The 16,608-nt window shown below is 41.1% G+C and overlaps 1 protein-coding gene across 6 annotated transcripts in view; it reads left to right on the top strand.

Moving 5' to 3' along the window:
- The window catches only part of UBFD1 (ubiquitin family domain containing 1), a 65,244-nt gene extending 49,199 nt beyond the window's left edge, over positions 1 to 16,045 (top strand). For 5 of the 6 annotated variants that reach the window (XM_085884767.1, XM_085884750.1, XM_085884728.1 and 2 more), the window contains 2 exons: positions 12,025 to 12,107; positions 12,280 to 12,957. In XM_085884767.1, the coding sequence (XP_085740893.1) occupies positions 12,025 to 12,107; positions 12,280 to 12,390 (194 nt within the window). In that variant the 3' untranslated portion in view covers positions 12,391 to 12,957. Of the gene's footprint in view, positions 1 to 12,024; positions 12,108 to 12,279; positions 12,958 to 15,090 lie in introns of those variants that run through there. The other variant, XR_015059120.1, reaches the window with a different exon arrangement.
- Positions 16,046 to 16,608: the final 563 nt, after the last annotated feature.

The following is a 16,608-nucleotide window of genomic DNA, read 5'->3' on the forward strand; positions in this document are numbered from 1 at the left end:
TCCATGGGAATGTGACTGAACTGAAAATTGTCATTGGTATGGTCTAGTCTGAGTAATGCAGTCACTATGTTAAAAAACTTATTGAAAGTGCTTGGCCTACTGTACCGCCTATTGAGAAAGGGAGGCAGTTGGACGTTTAGCATTGTGGAGTAGTCTGCCTTAGAGAGATTGAAGGAATATCTGCAGCCATAAAAGCTGCTTGTGTATTATGATCCTGAGAAGGTCATTGCGTTAATCTGTAACTGAACAGTGTGAATATAATGCATCATTGAGCAAAGTGGAACACATCGTACAACATTTTCAGCAGGTTTGGGTGAGGTATAAAGCTACCTGGGATACAGATGGGACACTGTCCTGTGGATCCCACCCAAACCCTGGAAGATATTACCAGGACCTCCTTGTAGACCTGGGAGCCTTCTTCAAAGGCCTGGTTGCACCTTGTTAAGTCTGTTTCTGATGTATGCTCCCCTCCCATACCCCATGTCGCCTCATGAAGTTTGAAAGCAGACTCTGCCTGAAACATTCTCTGGCCTCACCTCACTCCCTCGATATGCACAGATCCTGGACTCTGTGAATTTTTCACCTGAGATGGGAGAGACAGTTCGGATCTGCCTTTACTCTGCTTTGGTGATGGGCTGAGATGACATCACTGCCTGCATTGTTAAATCTTATATCATCTTAACTATAGGCTCGAAGCTTACTTCCAATTGCAAGCAAAGTCATGGAATTCATAATCACAGCTGACATCGAGTCGACAGCTTTCCTCATCTCAACTGGCCTTATCTCTGATCGTCAGTGTGGCTTTTGTCCTCGTCACTCAGCTTCAGATGCTGCTGATTCTTGATTATAACAACTGGATAGAAACCTTGGATTTCAAACATGAGGTCAGTGATACCCTGGACACATCTCAGGCATTTGATACGATGGAGGACTCCACACATTATGCTTGCCCAGTTTTCTGGTTGTGGCATCCCCTGCCACCTTTCCTTGCACAAGGATACACAAGGAACTTGGATGATACAGGAGGAGGCAATTTAACCCATCAAGCCAGCACTACATCTACACTATATTAATTCAATCTCACAGTTTATCAACTTGAGTTGACTGGAGAAAGGGGTGTGGGGATGAGAAATTGGGGCTGAAAACAGTAGGGGCAAGCACATACATCACCAGGGTGTTTTAAATTTTACATTTGTGTTGTTGGTGAATAGATATGAACAGAACCCTTATTTCTCCTTTTTCTCGTTGTGTTTGGAGAATCCTTCTTTCCTCTTTGTTGATGTTTCCACATTATTCCCAACGATACTTTATCCCTCCAATATGTGACCTGGAAAGGATCAGATGCTGGACGAACACATAGACAGTCATTCAATTTCGGCAAATCTTATCATTTCATACTGCTTCTACAGAAGATCGTCCAACCCATTCGCCTGCATATTTCCATGATTAACCACTGGAAGATTTTTTTTTCTCCTGAACTTCTGGGCCTCACTATCCGTCACAGCCTCTCCAAGGAAGTTGACATTTCAAAGCTGGCTTCCAAAGGCATCCGCAGACTGGGCATCCTCTGTTGTGTAAAATACTTCCTCAGTGTTTCTGAACTTATCTCGATGATGCAATGCCTTCGTCCACAGTTGAGTGCTGCTCCCCCCAATGGGTTGGGTACTTTGCTTCATGTCGAGCTTCACATTGCTGGAATCCAAATTTGTCACACTCATTGGTATCTGCCACAAATAAGCAAAGCACAGGGCTCATTTCAGACATGTTGAAGGTCTGTGATTTTGCTGCTTCTCTTATGATCCTGCTCCCTCTGTTCTTTCATTTCTCTGCTCCTCTTTCAGTCCCTCCAAGAGCACACAGTTTTCCAGTTGCCCCTCCTTGTGAAACTCCAGGCTTTCTGTTCACTTCCACTTTCTTGTTCCTCCTTTCTTCTCCTTGTGGAACCACCCTCTTTTCCATCCCACTCTTCCATTTAAGGGCTTCATGCTGGCAGAACAGCACCACCTCATGCATGTGATCTTTTTTCTCCCCATTAACTATATGCCAACGTACCACTTTAATTGCAGGTTACTGTTTCTCTTTCCTCTCCTCTCTTGCCCTGTCCATGCATGTTTTCATCCACCAAGTCCTTTACCTCCTCCCCTTCGTCACATCACTTTTGTGAGCCCAGATTGTGTAAAAAAAGAAATAAAAAACCCCCCAAAACAACTAAAATTTGGCATCTTAAAATAAATAAATTGAATACATGAGGTGGTTGGTGTTGAAAACCTGACTTTGTGATGAACATTACCTCGGGGATAATGTGGAGGTGTGTGGCATGCTTTAAATGTATTTATATTTGTAAAGAATGCTGCATATATTTTAATCAATTAAGGGGTAGATAAAAGGTCACATGAGAGTTGGTAGGGGAAATGGAAATGATCACTATTAATAAAACTCCAAGTTGTGTGCATGGGTCCAGCTTCACGACGTTGATCACTGCACAAACTTGGCTTCATCTATCCTGACTCGCTTTCTAAGCCAAAGATAAGTAATTGTGTACAGGAAGGGGAACAATTCTCCTTACAGCTCACCCACCTGTTCTACTGTTCGCACCTGTTTGATTGGATGTTTTTTTGTTTCTCCATGCATGACTTGTTTGTGCCAAGTCTTGCCAAGATAACCCATTGAACGAGCTAGTCTTCCTTCTTGTTTAATGCCTCCCTTCCCTCTTTTGTACTCTGAAAATAAGGGGCCTTAGTTTGCCTTTGCTTACATCTCTGTATCTCTGTTTTGCTGGCAAACTCTTTTTCAGGATCCTCCTCCCACAACCTCCCCCCCCCACCCTCCTTCGCACCTCTCTTTAGTTTCTTTTAAATAGTCCTGTGGAACCTATAATTAGACTGCCATAAATCCAAAAGGCATATCTTATTCCACTTGAAGTGAAGCTAAAGAGAACACATAAATAAGGATAGTTATATTAGTTATATAATTTATTTTACAATATAAATTCTACAAATTGCTTAAAGGAACTTATACACTTTGGAATGTGGTTTGTTCAGTTTGAGAGCTCAGTGCCATAGGAACTTGAGTGTAAACCACCTGAACAAATATTTAGGCTCTCTGACATCATTGTCACTTTATCCCTGTATGAGTGTGGGGGAATTAATTAGCATGGAAAAACTTTGGGAAGTCAGGGTCACCTTGACTTTTTCCAATCGACTGCCATCTCTCAATCACTCAACATGACGCGACTGTGAACGCAGCCAGCAAGCTCCGCAAAGATGTTTTGTCACCCTGATGTTTTGTCACCCTGAACGAGGAGAACTTCGCTTTTGTCCGAAGGAAAGGGAGCGACAGAGAGGTAGCATAAGAGAAGTGGTGACAGTGAGGCAGCGAGAAGCTTGGACACCAACGGGCTTCAAATCCTTCCACTACTGTCCAGAAAACGACTTCACGTCAATTTGAGTTCTCCACAGAGGACACATTCTTCCGTGCGATATATAACCCACAGTACGGTGTTGGACAGTTCATTTTGGGTGCACTCTGTGTCCCCAAGTAAGCTGAGTGTAAAGGAACAACAATTCTGTTGCCGATTGCGAAGCCTTTCTGATTTGATGATAATTTGATGGGTGTGGGCATGCACAGAAGAGGCTAGAAAGGAAGCAATTGCCCAGTTACTTTAAAGTGAGTTTTCAGGGCAGTCTCGTCCTTTGTTTTGTGTTTGTCTTTCCACGCACTCTTTTAATCAACCGGTGCCTCGAGTGACTGAACGGAATGATGTTTTCTTGTTTTTGTGTGATTGAAAAAAACAGAAGAAAAAACCCCCCCACAAATGATGTTAAATGACGCTTGTAGTTTTGCAGACAAGATTGACTTTATTCATGTACAATGTGCTGTTATTAATGATTGTATGAATGGCCCTTTCAAATCTGGAAAGTTTGAATATATTTTGATGTATTATATTCATGAGGTTCAATTGCACCATTATTTTATACAGAAATAGTCCGTTTCGTTTAGTTTGCAGGGTCAAGGCTGTACAACTTTTTCTACCTTCTCGGGTGAGAAACGCACTGTCCAGTATGAGGGAGTAAGATGTGGACAGAATTGGTTGATTCGGTGATGAGATAAATTGAGGAGTGCCTGGGTATCAATTTGGGTCCTGTATGTACTCACATGTACATTTTATGGTAGCAAATTCAACCCCCGGATTAAAGAAATAACAAGGCATTCTGGAGCAACGAATAAACATGTTAAAGGTCTTAGGGGTGTGTGCGTGCGCGTCGGTTGTTATCTCCACTTGCAGGTTTCAACAGGTGGAACGGAGCCCTCCCAGGTCTCAAAGTATCCACCTTCGTGTGTGTGTTTGTTTGTTTTTTACCTCCGCCACTAAAGGTGAAGGTTATATTTTCATCCCTTTCTGTCTTTTTCTTGTTACTTGCACAATCGAAGATTTTTCAAGTACAGTGTATTGGTTAGTCGATTTTGTTATTCTGTCTTTTGTCTGTCTGTCACTCACCTGCAAGTCGCAATTTAAAACGGATCTTCACAAAACTTCACCAAGTTGTCAAGGTCGTCTCAACTGAGAAGCCTATTGATTTTGAGGTCATATCTCAGCCATCCTTTGAGCGAGGAAGCTGAAATTTGAGCGCAATAGTGAACGAGTGCTTTGGTAAAACAGTATTTTTATTTTTTGAATAATCATTTAATTTGATAACTTGTTATCGATTTATTAATTACTTCTTTTCTTTCTCATCTGGGTAATATCAAAGGCACCTTTTGAGCTGGGAAGCTATTTGGACACGACAGCGACCAAGTGATTTCGCGGAAAGGATATTTTTGATTTGTTGATTAATCAATTAATTATTCATTTTTCGATCAATTTTGTTTTCAAAATGTTACAGATTTGGTTGAAATAGTGGTAGTTTAGGGATGCTATTAACCAATTGGTGAAGAAATTAATTATTTTACCAATATTTATTTCTTTTAATTATGCAATTCATCAATTATTGCACATCACTCCCTCCAAATTCCGTCTCCATGTGCTGCACTGCATAATCGCCGGGTGCCGAGGGTGCCCCGGCAATGTCGTGCGCTGGAGGATATATATTATTTGTTTATTTGGCATGGGGGCAGTGAATTTTGAATGCACCTGTACTTGTTTTCTTTCTTGGTTGTGTGTTTGGTCGGATATCTCAGCCATCCTTTGAGCTCGGAAGCTGAAATTTGAACACTATAGTAACCACAAGTGATTTGGCTATAAAAGGTATTTTTAATTTATCAATTAATCGATTAATTACTTAATTTTCAAAAAGTGAAGATTTGGTTGAAACAGTGGTGGTTTAGCTATGCTATTTTCCAATTGATTAAGAAATTTATGTTTTTTACGTTTATTATTTATTTACTAGCAAATACAACCTGTCGCTTTGCTGACGGGGATATTAATGAGGGGGTTGAGAGAGGAGGGAGGGGAAAAGCGAGGAAAGGGGGAGGGGGGAGGTGGGGAGAGCTATGCCTCACCAAACGTTGCTATATCACGGGAGGGTGGGATGAGAGGGAGAGGGAGAGGGATGGAGGTGGGGTTAGTAAAGAGAATGATATGTTATGCTTTATGACCGAATACACACAAAAACAAACTCGTGTCAGAACAGCTGTACACACAACGACACAACAGAGTTTATAATGCAATCCGCTGGCACATCTGCAAAAACTTTGATGTCCTCGTTCCAGAAAATTTGTTGGAACATGAACCAAAAGTAATCACTGAAAACATGGAAGTACCTTCCGCTCACGTACGAACTAATGATCCCATCGAGCATAAACATCGACAACAAGGCATTGCGACCAGATATCATATTTAGGTACAAAAAAAAGAGAAGAAGGCCTTGTTTAATGAGGTGTTGATTGCAGTGATTTTGGACTAAACGATGCAGAAATCAAAAAAATTACCAAACACCAAGACCTCAAGCATGAAATGAGGAGATCCTGGAAGTTGAAGAATGCCAAAGTTGTACCTGTGATAGCTGGGCCTAAAGGAATGATGACAAAGAACCTCACAGAGATATTAAACATAGGAGCAATACCTCTGGGCTCTCGCCTGGCAGTGGCTTGATAAGATAACCAGGCAACCACTGGTAGGCATGGATGACCTACAACTATATATAATGGAGAAGAAAGTAAATACCTATGGATTTTTTTTTTAATGCCATGAAGAAACCTTGGTACATCACGGGTGATAAAGGTTGTGGTCAAGTTTCATCGAAATTGTGTGTGTGGTTTCAGAAAAGAAAGCAAATGCATATTTTTGGGGGCAACCCCCCCGAAGAACCCCTTAGACCCCAATTTTTTTTTTTATGTCATGAACAAACTTTGGGACATCATGGGTGGTGAAGATGGCGGTCAAGTTTCATCGGAATTGCGTGTAGTTTTGGAAAAGAAAGCAAATATATATTTTGTGGGGCACCCCCTTAAATCCCCTTAGAGCAGATTTTTCTGATGTCATGAACAAATTTTGGTCCATCGTTGGTGATGAAGGTTGGCGTGACGTTTCATCGGAATTGTGTCGTTTAAGAAGAAAGCAAATACCAATACCTCTTGGGGACGCAACCCCCCCCCTCGTAAACTCCCTCTGTAGACCCCTTCAGACCCCCTTTTTTAATGCCATCATGGGTGATGAAGGTCGTGGTCAAGTTTCATTGAAATCGTGTGTAGTTTCTGAGAAGAAGTTGCAAGTATTTATGGACGGACGACACACCATCCCATAAGTTCCCCAGAACTACTATAAAGAGACATGACAGAAGTAAATCGACACCATGATTTTAAAATAATTTATTTATTGAACATTTGAAGAACATTGGAGCCATTTTACTACACAGACTACTATTTTGTAGACTTGCCATTTGCAGATTTCAATGCTTTTACTCTTTCAGACATAGAACTAATGAGTTCTGAAATTTTCTCTTGTGGGATTTCTGCCCAGGCTTCACACAAAAGGTTTAGCAATTCTGCCCGTGATGTTGGTTTCTTGGACTTTTTCCACACAGCTCAATCCAATATGGCCCAGAGGTGTTCAATGGGATTGATGTCAGGAGACTGACTTGGCCATGGAAGTCGCTTGATCCCATTTCTGTCCTGCCATTCTTTGGTCTTTTTTGCAGTGTGGCATGGAGCTCCATCTTCCATGAACACCTTCCAAGAGTGTTGTTTTTGACCACCTGGCCAGTGGAGAATACAGGGAGACGTCCATCCTCAAGGATAGAAATGCGTATCATAGAGTTGATGTTGCCAACACAATCCACAAGCTCTGACCGACCCGCGCTCAAGATTACTTCCCACACAATCACTGAAAAACCACCGTGTTTGACAGTTGGCTGCAATCGGTTCAAAGAAAACTCTTGACTGGGAAGTCTGCAGACCCATACACATCCACTGTCAGAAAATTGATTAAATTGGGACTCACCTGAAAAAATGACAGTTTGCCAAAACTCCAAAGGTCTGTTGGCCATCTCATCAGCCCACCTCTTTCTCCTTTGAATGCTGGCTGGTCTAAGAAGAGGTTTTCTCTGAGCTGCTCTCCCATAGTAGCCCAGTTGATGAAGGTACCGCACGGCTGTTCTTGAGCTAACCCGGACCTCCTCTGCAACATCTGCTGCCTTGCAACGGGGAATTTTCTCAATGGACCGCTTGACAGCTTGAAGATACCTTTTTGAGGGCCCAGATCGACCAGAATTGGAAGCTGTGGATTCCTTGCCTTCGCTAGTGAGTTGCACAATCACCTGATTGACCATAGAAAGCGGAATGCCAAGGTTCTCTGCCATCTGACGCTGGCTGACTCCACCTTCCGATTGGCCAACAATTCGTCCTCTTTGAAAATCGGAAAGTTCGTATGCTCCCTAGGTTTGAGGTATAGTTAATTGTCTGACAAGACCCAGGAACTCGTTTCTGCAAAGGAATAGTCGAATACGAGTAAACATCGCTGAGCAAAACTATTATACAGATGAAATGAAGATGTTTAAGGTGTCTATTTACTTCTGTCAGGTCTCTATACAGGTGAGCTAAAAAAAAAACATACCAGGGAATATTATAACAAGCAAATTACATTTGGAAGCTGTCTGGGGCTCAGCGACGATCCTGAAGAGAGCCATCGGCACAAAAGTTTGAGAACAGAAAACTTCACAGCTTGGTCCATGAATCGTGACCCCCTTACTGAAATGAAGGTGGATACTTTGAGCCCACCCTGGGAGGACTCCATTCCACATTCTGAAACCTACCTACATATGTAGATACCAATCAACGAAACGCACGTACGCATGCACACACACATACGCTTTGCCGATATCGGCAATTTTTTGGGAATCAGCAGGTTGGATTCAGTTTGATTATCGATTACAGTATTTACTGTATATAACCCAGAAACCTTGAGTAGCTTTCACCGAAATATAAAGATACATTTATACAGATGTTTCAGGGATATGTTCACAAACATTATTCTTTATAAACAGCTGCGTGTGACGGGTGGGAAAAAAAAAAATTGGTTCGGTAATTTACAAAATATGTTGCGACGGCAAACGGCTCGGAAATCAGGCGTTATCAAATATATTTTGCTTTGAAGCTCACAAAGAGAAACATTGAACCTCTGGGAAGCAAATCCGATAACCAAATGCTTTAGAAACAGGCGCGAGGACAAAGAAAAACCTGAAAGATCCTCCATAAGATACGGGATGAAACTTTACCACCACAGCACCTGTAACAGGTATGGCATATCCACACACCTGCGGAGAGTCCGTACAGATCCAAATCTACCCGTATGTACCACGTCCGTGTGTGCTGTATACGTACCTCCACCTTGGAGTAACTGTTCACTGCACATCCCGATCAGGACAAAAACTGCACTCGGTAAGTGCCGTAAGCACTCCAACAGAACGCCTGGCTTGGTAAGCGATTATTAATTGCCGTCGATACAACTATACACCCGGAAACGCCCGTGCAACATCCAAATTGGACAAAACAACACTTTTGGGGGGAGTCGGAACTACTGATACTTTCAAATCTTGAGCTTACATCCAGGCAAAAAAAACATGGCGGGTTCAGACCCCAGCAAGGGTCCCCAGGAAACGCCTGAAGACCCCAGAGAGCGAGGTAGCCAAGTATCACCTGATTAAAGATATAATTAAATAAGGCTGTTAATTACCTTCAAAAGGGGTGTTTTAATTGATCCAAACACCCAATTTTCACTCATGCACTTCCTTGGAGATTTCTTAGTGTACATGCAAAGTTTCAGGCTGCTCGGTTTTATAGTTTTGGCGTTATGGAGGACACGCACTGACACACGCACTGACACACACACACTTTTATTAGGATAGATTTTAATTACGCAATTAATCGATCAATTATTGTACACTGCTCCCTCCCAATTCTGTCTATATCCTGCACGGCGGCATCGCCGGATGCCGAAGGCACCCCAGCAATGTTTCAGGCTGGAGGATATGTTATTTATTTATTTGGCATAGGGGTGGTGTGCTTTGAATGTACTTGTACTTATTTATTTATTTTCTCCAAACAATTTGCTCCCACCAAGTCAGGCTTGCTGTGAAAGGGTGAGATTAATATTCCATATACATGTCATTGTCTTGTCTTGGGTCCCAGTGGTTTTTTTTTTTTTGGTCTGGATATAAACTGTTTTGTTTCTTTATTTCTCATGTGTATATTTTATAATTATTGTGTGTAACTTCGTTCCTGTGGACACTTGCTGGAGGTTTATAGTGGTGATCCAGCCGAGGTATTGTCACGTCTGGTTAATGACGATGACTTGCGTTCGCCACTGGGGCTCTGAAACCAAGACTGAATCAATGCAGTGTAAGCATCGGACATCCCCACCTCCAAAATACTTCCAAGATTATGACCTGCCGGCAAGATTATGACCAGCATCTTCGAGGATTCAAAAGTGGTGCTGCTGATGGATTTCATGCCACACAAAAACTATGATCACTGGTTAATATTCTGACTCGCTGGCCTGGCTGTGAAGCCATTTGTGAAAAATTGTTTGTTATTTATCATTACAGTATTGGATTATTAAGGGGGTGTCCCTGCACCTTGCTGTGTGACACCATAATTTATCCCATCCCACTTTTCATAAAGCCGGGGAATATTGAGGAACGTGTTGTTACCTCCGTCACCGGAGGTGGGCAGAGGTTATGTTTTCACCCGTGTCTGTTTGTATGTTTGTCTGCCTGTGAACAGGCTGTCTCAAAAAGTTGTGGATGCATTCGGCCAAAATTTGGTGGACAGGTTGGGTGTGTGACGAGGACAGAAATGATTAGCTTTTGGTGAAGATCCAGATCCTGCTATTTTGAAAGGGGTTTCAATAATTTTTTAAGTGATTCCTCACCATTGAGAGATGGGGCCAAAAACGATATACAGCATGATATTTCAAAAAGTTGTGGATTGATTCGGACGAAGCAAGGTGGATGAGGTTGTTTGGGTATAAAATGTAAACTCTTCAGCCTGGTGGAGTTATGTGCTCTACTGAGTGGTGTTCTAGCTCATTATGTGTCAACGTGCCAGTCCACAAGACCAGAGTTGCACAGGCTGTCATTCACCAGTGTGTGTTTGAACAGTTAAATCTCTCACCCTCCAGCCCTGACCCATCAAGCGATTCGTTTTTTGTGCTGAAGTCGAGCTACTTCCTAAGGGGTTACAAGAAAATGATTCCTTGAAGTCCACCGTTGATGAGTGGTTAAAGGAGCATGTCATTAGGACATTGTTCATTTTGAAAAGCAAATGGAATGATGGACGAAGTGGGTTGAGATGAAGGGTGATTACATAGAGAAACTAGAAGGGCGCTCGGTCGTGCGCATACCTCCGTCATGCAATGCCTGATCCACGAGAACATATCGGGCCCATTACGTTTTTGGAATATCATGCGATACAGTACTATATAATTTTTGGCTCTATCTCTCAATGAATCACTTAAAAAATTAAATAATTATCGTATCCAGATCGGATTAGGATCTTCACCAAATCGAATCAGTTTGTCCTTGCGACACACCCAACCTGTCCACCAAGTTTCGTCCGAAACCATCCACAACTTTTTGAGATATCATGCTATATATCATTTTTAGACCTATCCCTCAATAGTGAAGTATCAATTAAATTATCAGACCCGGATCCAGATCTTCACCAAAATTTAATCAATTCTTCCTTGCGACACACCCAACCTGTCCACCAAGTTTCATCCGAATCCGTCAACAACTTTTTGAGATATCGTGCTATGTATCGGTTTCGTCCTTTCTCTCAATGGTGAAGAATCACTCTAAAAATTCTCGTCGTCGGATCCGGATTTTCATCAAAATCAAATCAATACATCGTGGTCACACACCCAACATGTCTGCCAAGCTTCATCCGAATCCGTCCACAACCTTTTGAGATATTGTGCTGTGTATCGGTTTCGCCCTATCTCTCAATGGTGAAGAATCACTTAAAAAATGATCAGATCCGGATCCGAATCTTCATCAAAATCAAATCAGTTCGTCCTTGTCACACACTGAACCTGTCCACAAAATTTCATCCTGATCCGTCCACAACTTTTTGAGATATCCTTTACACAAACAACCAAACAGACAGAAAGGGGTGAAAACATTACTTCCTTCATTTTTGGTGGTGGAAGTAATAATGTTGACAACTTATCTTGCTTCTGTATAGCTGAGTTGCAATACCTTTAGATTGCCCTTGTATACATGTTATTTCTCATTTCTTGATTTCAAAATGTTTTCTTTTTTTTTTTTTTTAAATTACTTTTTGCCAAATCTGTTCACTGCAATATTTTTCCTCTTCTTTACCTCCATGAATTTAATGGCATTCGTCTCTTCTTTTTCATGAATTATTTTGCTAATCCTAAATGTTTTACAACATGGGCAAATATTATTGATTCCATCCCACTTTCAAGTTGATTCTTAGACAGTTTTATAACAATAGAAAACTGACATTTTGTGAGATTATGAGCAATTTTATTTTTCCTTACTCTTGGTTTTGGACATTTTCCTGCAGAACGTACAGAAAAAATCCCAATGGGCTCCATAAAGAACATCGTGAGTGAGCCTATTGAAGAACATGAAGGATATCACATGATGGTAAGCCGTTACAATATTGTGTACCATTTGTGTCTCAAACCACAGTAAAATCGGTGAACTAAGATGAGAATCAGTATATCTGTGGCTCCAGTTGCCAAAAGTGGTGCACAACTTGTCGTCAAGCAAATTCACTTTTAATCTCAGTACTCTCTCTTTCTGCACCGAACACCAGGCCTTCCAGCTGGGACCTACAGAAGCCTCGTATTATTGGGTGTACTGGCTCCCAGCACAATATGTGGATGCCATAAAGGACACCGTGCTGGGGAAATGGCAATACTTCTGAGCCCTGCCTTTGGATAGCAAATTGGACAGCTTGCGTCCTTGCCACCTTTCACCAACAGCATGGCAATCAAATGCACGCGAAGCCCACATCGCGCTGTGTGACATGCACTGCAAATACGTTTACTTTAAAACCATCTCCCCTCTCCAGCTCTAACTTCTTCACTTTTGACTCATCGTTTAACCTGCCTGGCTTTTGTTCCATCTACTGTTGCCATAGAAATGGCAGAGGAAAAGCAATATTTGGTAAGTTTTTTTTTTTTTTTTTTTTTTTTTTTTTTTTTGGTGCATATCTCGACAGTCGAGATCATGTGCTGCCCTTGGAAAAAAGAAAAAAAAAACAAGGGGGCATTTACAAAACAGCAGAGTTGGCATACACATCTGCCTCTGCTCTATTTATTGGTGGTCTGTACACCTCAAATACACTTGGACTGAACAAATGTTCACGTGCTCCAGCATCACAGTCGTGATGCTATATTGATGGGAAGTTGTATCTTTATATAAAAAGTGTTTGCTTTTTGAAATGTTGAATATGGGGGAAATAATAAAATTGAAGTTATGTTGAAAAAGATTATGGGTTTGGTTCTGCATTCATTATTAGTATTTTGTCAAACTTGACATGCACAAAATGCACAATCAAACGTGCTCTTGATGTTTGATGATGATTTCTACTAGTCATATCCAGGCAAGGTCGTTTTATGCCAGTGAATATGGAGTGTGTCCTTCAGCAATTGTGCCAAAAGAAATTACAACAACTTTTTGTTGGTGTCAGCTATCTAAAAACGGAAGTTTCTGTTCATTGTCAAGTCTTAAACTATCAACACTATGTTGAGTGAAAAAGACTTCCTTTTTTTGCCTTTGGTTGATTGTATAAATGCTATGCTGGAATGTTTGGAACATCATGTGCAAATTGATCAGCCAAAACGTACCAGTTATTTATAAGGAGTTTAAAAAAAGAAGAAAGAAGTTCTGCACATTCTTGAATTGTTGTTTTCTGGTGAGTACAACCGATTGAGCAATATTAATTTATTTTCACATTCTGTTCCAAACATCTTTTTATGCCTCCGGCACCAGAGGCATTGTGTTTTTTGGTTGTCTGTCCGTCATCAATTTTTGTTACCATGATAAAAATCCCTTCAGTGGTTCAAAAGTTAACAAATTTGGTATGAAGGTGTATTATGATGCAAAGAGTACCTGCCTTTTTGGGCGATCTTGTTCCAAGCATACAACATGTTCTTCTGACATGTTTTATTTGGGCATTGTATCGGCAACTGACAGCTGTGTACAGTATAGGCAATAATAAAAAGAGGTCGTGCAGAGCACGATACTTGCAAAATCCACCCCCTCTCCTCCAAAGGTTGCCATGGATACATCAAATTGTCCATTTCATTAAGATTATAATTCACAATCTTAATCAAAGCTCAGATCAATCGGATGAAAATTGATTATTTTTCAGATGGAAATTGATTTTAGAAGTTTCACTTATTGACATCAAATAGTTGGTTTCCCGATTCAGTGATTTAATATGCAAATCCTGTTCAACTTTCAAGTCATTCGGAAGAAACATGACGATTTTAGAAATTCGATCTCAAGATGACCTTTGAACTCAATCAATAGGCTTCTCAGTTGAGACTATCTCTACAACTTGGTGAAGTTTCATGATGATCGGTTTCGAATTGTGACCTGTCGGCGATTGACAGACAGACAGAATAACAAAATCAACTAACCCCAATATACTTGAAAAATCTTCGATTTTGCAAGTAATATCCTAGGTTAAGTGCATGAAGCAAAAACTTACCTACTGCTTATAATTCAAAATGCCTCACTGCACTGGAAAACGTGGGGACAGCAATACTGTACTGTAAATGTGGATACTTGTAATACCCTCATCTACCCGGAGTGGCACTACACAATACACATTTACATAGACAATTTGCGTGCCCGTCCCTCCCCCCCAACCTACCAGCCAAGATAAAAACAACCCTACACACTAATTGAACTCGTGCTGTCCTCTGAAGCAAAGATGTAAATAGCCCAGAACTGTAGGAGGAATAGCATGACAAACACTGGTCCCTTTAATTATGGTAAGGATTCCAGGTTCAGAGTCAAAGGTCATTTGGCCCTTAAGCTGAAAGTAGCAGGTTTTAGTTATCATGATAACTTATGAACTGCAAAAAGGATTTTGACCAAACCTGGTACAGGTATGTACAGTACTGATGCAAAGATAAACTGATAAGATTTTGGGGTCAAATGTCATGTGACCTTCAGCTGAAAGTAGCAGATTTTTCATTACCACGATAACTTGTGAACCACTAAAGGGATTTCGACCAAATTTGGCGTAACTACGGACTGTAATATAACGATGAACTGATTATGTTTTGGATTCAAAAAATTTATGGCCAAGTGCCCTTTAATTGAGAATCTGTGTTACTGCAATAACTTCTGAACCACAAGAGATTTCAACCAGATTTGACACACTTGTGAATTGTAATTCAAAGATGAACTGATTCAATTTTACATTGAGCAGGTCAAGTGTCCTTTGAAAATCAATTTTGCAGAATTTAGAAGCATCTCAAATTCGAAGCATCTCATGTTGTCTCTCTTCCACCTTTGTCTCTTTCTTGTCTCTGTCCCTCTTTCTCTCTGTTGTGTTTTTGTGGTTGTGTTTTGTCTCCCTACTCCCCACCCACTTTTCCTGGGACAGAGAGTGAGAGAGGAGCCCTTGCATACATGGCAAGTTGAAGGCGACAAAAAACGGGTTGGTAGAAATCAAAAGTGGGGGGTTGTTGTTTTTTTTAACCCTTTGCATGCTGTGGTCGCAGATTTGCGACAAGATAAAATTGAAACAAATTTTGGTCATCTGACTAACTTGACACCCAAGTTGTTGTTTTTTGCAAATACCACTTGAAATTCATAGCCCTCTGAAAAAAAATGAAGTAACAGGGAATCATGTGGCTGTAAACAATGCAGCACACAAAGGGTTTGCCAAACATGGTAAAAACGCTATTTGATATGTTGACTAATCAGTAATAAGGCAGTTCCAAGTAAGACAACATACATACATCACATTTCTCAAACGAGATCATTTCAGTTATGTCACTTAACAGACACTAAACAATGCGATCAATTGCAAGGTACAAGTCCATTTATTCCGCAGCACATAACGTTCACACATCTCTGACTCCGTTAAGACAGTGTCTCCCTCACGTTCCATATGTCCCTCCCCCTTGAATCATCATCTTTTTTTTTGTATACCTTGTCGAGGCTCGTATGAGAGCTAACACACAACGCACAGCAAGGGGGGGGGGGATGAGACAAGAGGGACGGGAGTGGGAAGGACAAAACAGTGGGGGATCTCTCAACTTCTTCCTCACAATCTCTCAACATCTGGAAATTAAACAACAGCATTTGGAAAGAATATAATACCCAAGAAAGAACACAACAATTTTTCAAAGTTTTATTTACTTTTTTCGTTTCCAGTTGTTGCCTGTGACGCGTGACGTCACGTTCACTGCAAATAGCGTCGCCGCAATAAAGAGCAGTGTTACCTGGTTTATAGAGACCAAGTGATGATAAATGGTGATGAATGCGACATGATGATCTTGACAAATCTTAACAATAAAACTTTGAGAAATGTTCATTCACTCACAAGCATCAAACTGCATCATGGTATCTCATTTCATTAATTTTTTAATTCTGGTTTCAATGTGGAACGGTAATTTGTGGACACCCTGTATATGGATGAAAACAATCCGAATCGAATCCTACTGATCAAAACACTCGAAAGTACAGATAAATATCACAGTAACCGGTCGAAGAGCGAATTGGAAAGCTAATAGGTCTACCGATTGATTTGGGGTGACAAAAAAATGGTAGATGAGAGGAAGTGATGATGCGTACAGGTGAGGATTGAAGGAATTGGTCGGTTGTGTGAAGCTTGTGACGTCATCCAGCTAATAGAGTCAGATTAGAGTGGTACCTTGCATATCGGATAGATATCGCTACAGATCTGTCACTGTGTATGAATCCATGCAAGTGGAATGGAAGCGAAACATTGTATTTTTGAAATTGTTCGTACTTTCCATCCAATACGGGTTTTAACGATATTAAAACGGGTCCGTGGGTTTTGCCGAAGAAAATGTGTCAAACCCACAAAATACTGGTCACTTGCCATGTAAGCCCTTACCGTAAGAACAGGCCCGTTCCGTGCGGTTTCCCTGCT

Source organism: Eptatretus burgeri, chromosome 1 (genome assembly GCF_056783735.1).
Source record: "Eptatretus burgeri isolate ZD-2024b chromosome 1, Ebu_testis_v1, whole genome shotgun sequence".
Lineage (NCBI taxonomy): Eukaryota > Metazoa > Chordata > Myxini > Myxiniformes > Myxinidae > Eptatretus > Eptatretus burgeri.